General features: G+C 39.1%; 1 protein-coding gene across 1 annotated transcript in view; it reads right to left on the bottom strand.

The window, feature by feature from the left end:
* The window catches only part of LOC106873332 (uncharacterized), a 20,947-nt gene that overhangs the window by 11,768 nt on the left and 4,783 nt on the right, over positions 1-4,396 (bottom strand). Inside the window, exons 2-5 of the mRNA XM_014920657.2 lie at positions 3,049-3,082; positions 2,174-2,409; positions 1,889-1,942; positions 289-405 (exon numbers count right to left, since the gene is read on the bottom strand). Of these exons, the coding sequence (XP_014776143.2) occupies positions 289-405; positions 1,889-1,942; positions 2,174-2,409; positions 3,049-3,082 (441 nt within the window). The remainder of the gene's footprint in view (positions 1-288; positions 406-1,888; positions 1,943-2,173; positions 2,410-3,048; positions 3,083-4,396) is intronic.

Raw genomic sequence — 4,396 nt, 5'->3', positions numbered from 1 at the left:
ATATATATATATATATATATATATATATATATATATAGATATGTATACAAAGGAATCAATTATTATTCTTATTAGGCAAAGTATAAACAGAGGAAAGAGAAAATTGTCAAAATAGAAATAATAGTGGAATTTAAATAATCAATATATCTTAAGATTATTGTAGTTATTATACACACACAATATAGCAGTTTCTTCATTTTGAGATTGACAAAGTCTTCCTCTATCATGTACCAGATCGATATAATTGAATTTATCCCAGTGCTCCAAAATGGCCCCAGACCAACTCACCTCATCCCACTTGAACCTGTGCTCCTGGAATTGTGATTTCAAGGATTCCACTTTACGCTGTGTCCGTAGGGTTGTCAACTTCAAATGCTCATCCAGTTCTTTCAGCTTTTTCATTGTCTTCAAGCAAAAATAAGAATTGCTGATGTATATATGTGTGTGTGGCTGGAGGTGTGTATATATAAATAATGGAATAATTGCTATGAAGCATTGTGTAGAGTATATTGTATAAAGGATCGTGGGCAAGGCCAGAACAATGCAAAGTTAATCACAAGAAAACAAATATGTGAATTAATGCAGACATGCTCACACACATGCACATTGGCAACAATCGTCAGTTTCTTGAAAATGGGGTTTTAACCCCGAAATATTGAATACAAGGTAAGTCTACATTAATTGGGCAAGTGTCTTCTACTATAGCCTTGAGCTGACCAAAATCTTGGTGTTAGGAAGGGTATCCAGCTGTAGAAACTCTGCCAGATCAGATTGGAGACTGGTGCAGCCAATTAATATTTGACTTATTTTATTAAACCAAAGTTTAATTAATTACGTCAAATAAAATAAATGAATCGGATTGGATGTTAAAATGGATTAAGTTTTTATTTCATTATTTTCATATTCCCAAACAACAGTTTAGAACAAAAAAAAAAAAACCCCAAGATTTTCATAAATCGAACAACATATAGGTCGAATTTGTCCTCTTCAGTGGGTGAGATTTAAGTTAAATGAAAAATAAACAAAAAGACATTTAAAATACACACAGAATTTTTTTTAGGTATTTGTATATTCATTGTTCCACTCACAATTATTTAAATCAGGACAAAAAACATTGAGTGACTTGGTTGGTTGCATATCCAAAATTTAAATGTTTGGCTTCCTCACTATTGAATATATTTTTATCTTCTGAAACATTTACTTAAAAAACTCACTAAATAAAGTATGACGAAAAAATCATTAGACATCTTTGGAAATAATTCCTTTTATAGGATGAGAATAAATTCATCCAGATAAAAAAAAAGTATATATATATATATGTGTTTGTGTTTGTGTTTATCCCTGCCATCATCACTTGACAACAGATGTTGGTGAATTTATGTCCCCCGTAACCTAGTGGTTCGACAAAAGAGACCGATAGACTAAGTGGCTTACAAAGAATAAGTTCTAGGGTCGATTTTTTTTATTAAAAGGCAGTGCTCCGGCATGGCCATAGTCAACTGACTGAAACAAGTAAAAGAATATAGGAATGCTGTGTGTGTGTGTGTGTGTGTGTGTGTGTGACAGAAGAGAAGACATTGTGGCGAGCTGGCGGAATCGTTAGCACGCTGGGCGAAATGCTTAGTGGTATTCCGTCTGCCGTTACGTTCTCAGTTCAAATTCCGCTGAGGTCGACTTTGCCTTTCATCCTTTCGGGATCGATAAATTAAGTACCAGTTACGCACTGGGGTCGATGTAGTCGACTTAGTCCCTTTGTCTGTCCTTGTTTGTCCCCTCTGTGTGTAGCCCCTTGAGGGCAATAAAGAAACAAGAAGAGAAGACATTGCATTCTGCTAGTGAGGGAGGGGCAGAGGGTGTTAGAGGAGAAGAAATTTCCAGTTGTACTTACCAGCCAACGGTACTGTGAGAATCTCTGTGGCATCTGGTCGACAGGGAGACGTCCCTGGGTTGGTGAGAGAGAGAGAGAGAGAGAGAGAGAGAGAGACATTAGTGGTGGTGGTGGTGTGAGGGAGTGTGTATTGTGATGATGATGATGATGACGCTTTATGTAATACTACCTACACACACAACTACACAGACACACACACATGCACACATACACACACACATGCACTCATCTATCCACAAACACACCCACACCCCACCACCGACCGTTCCTTCTGTCCAAACTCACCCAGGCCTCGTTATCCGAAAGGTCAAATGTGTCCAGGCTCTCCAACACTGATTGGTCGAAGACCATCTCCGTGACAACAGACACAGCTGCTGATGACGATGAAGCTGCTGCTGTTGCCTTGACGACCTTGCTCTGTTTTGATTGGCTCTTGCTTGCTTTGCCCTCGCTCTTCTCTTTGCTGGCACCACTCCCTCTGCTGGTCTGCTGTGCCGAAGGAGTATTAGTGTGGTCCTTATCTGTTGGATAATAATAATAATAATATAATAATAATAATAATAATAATCCCTTCTATTATTGGCATTAAGCCTCAGATTTGGGGGAGGAGGATAGTCGATTACATCGACCCCAGTATTCAACTGGTACTTAATTCATCAACCCCGAAAGGATGAAAGACAAAGTGGTCGTCTTCAAAATTTGAACTTAGAACAGAACGACCGATAAAATCCTGTGAAGCATTTCATCCAATGTCCTAACAATTCAGCCAACTTGCCACTTCAATAATAAGGATGATGACGACGCTAATACAGAAGACGGAGGGTGCGATGTGATTGCAATAAATATTTCATTGGTTGAACGAGGTTTCGACAGCACGGCCAACACTCGAAGGGTTCTCAGCCACTTTGCCTCTGTCAGGCTCGACATTCAAGTTTGGTTGTTTTACGACCGCAAGTCCACTGCCCTAACCACTGGGCTATTGCACCTCCACATTAATAAATGTAACATAAACAATAAGAGTTTTTCATTAACCAAAATAGCACAAATTAAACAATTCTGATTAAATAATAACTATTCATTTAACGATATTTAAATTATCTCTGAATATTTTTGCGTGTCCAGCTATTAATAATAAGAACAATAATAACAACATCATTTACCTTTTGTTTTTGAAGTTTTCCCTGAAGATTTTAACTGAAAATAGATGAAAGTAAAAATATAGAGAGGCAGAGGTATGGCTGTTGGGTAAGAAGCTTGCTTCCCAACCACAGGGCTTTGGGTTCAGTCCCATTGTGTGGTCCCTTGGGCAAATATCTTCTATTATACATTCGGGCCAACCAAAGCCCTGTCAGTGGATTTTGGTACACAGAAACTGAAAGAAGCCCATCGTATACACACACACACACACACACACACACACAAACACACACTATTTGTGTGTCATTGGAGGTGGCCCCATTGGCTACTACCACCTGACTTCTATCCTTCAGAAAGTCATGAAGCCAGTCTCCTAATTTTCCAAGTGTGCTAAGATCATGCAGTTTGTGACATATCATTCCATGATCGACTTTATCAAAGGCCTTTGCAAAGTCGGGATATATCACTTCCACATTTGAGTGGTTGAGCAGCTGTTTCAACACCCAGTCATAGTGTTGTAAGAGCTGAGTCGGAAACCATGTTGGGTGTCAGGCAGCAAGTCATTTTCTTCAAGGAAGGCGATTAGTTTTTTTTCTGACTATTCGTTCCATGACCTTGCTGATGTGCGACATCAGAGAGATAGGTCTGTAGTTCTTGGCCTCTGCTCTGCTACCTCCTTTATGAACAGGGCATATTTTACCCTCCTTCAGTTTTCTTGGGAGTTTGCCAGCTGCAAGGAAGCTCTGAAAGAGAGACTGCAGTGGTCTTGCTAGGACTTGCTTACATACTTTTAGAAGGATAGCTGGGAATCCATCACGGCCAGTAGCTGAGTTTGGGTTCATTTCATCTATAGCCCTTATTACATCGTCTTCCTTTATATTGATGTAATCAATCATCATTGCCTCTGCTTTTATATCTGCAGTGGTAAAAAAGTCAGTTGGATATATATATATATATATATATAGAGAGAGAGAGAGGCACAGTTATGGTAGTGTAGTAAGAAGCCACCACCACCACTTGACAACTGGTGTTGGTATGTTTACATCCTCAACACCTAGAAGTAATGGGTCAATTAGTTCAACTGAAAATTTCTTCAAAGCAGTGCCCCAGTCAAATGACTGCGACTAGTAAGAACATAAAGTGTTTGTGTGTGTGTGTACTTGTTTCAGTCATTAGACTGTGGCCATGCTGGGGCACCACCACGAATTTTCAATTGAATGAATTGAACCCCGTTCAACCTGGTGCTTATTCTATCAGTTGCTTTCGCTGATCCTCTAAGTTACAGGGACATGAACAAACCAACACCGGTTGTTAGACAGTGGTGAGGCATACATACATGCATGCATACATACATACATAAATATATATATA

Source organism: Octopus bimaculoides, chromosome 28, assembly GCF_001194135.2.
Source record: "Octopus bimaculoides isolate UCB-OBI-ISO-001 chromosome 28, ASM119413v2, whole genome shotgun sequence".
Lineage (NCBI taxonomy): Eukaryota > Metazoa > Mollusca > Cephalopoda > Octopoda > Octopodidae > Octopus > Octopus bimaculoides.
The sequence above is the reverse complement of the archived record's forward strand: the minus strand, read 5'-3'. Positions and strand labels throughout refer to the sequence as shown.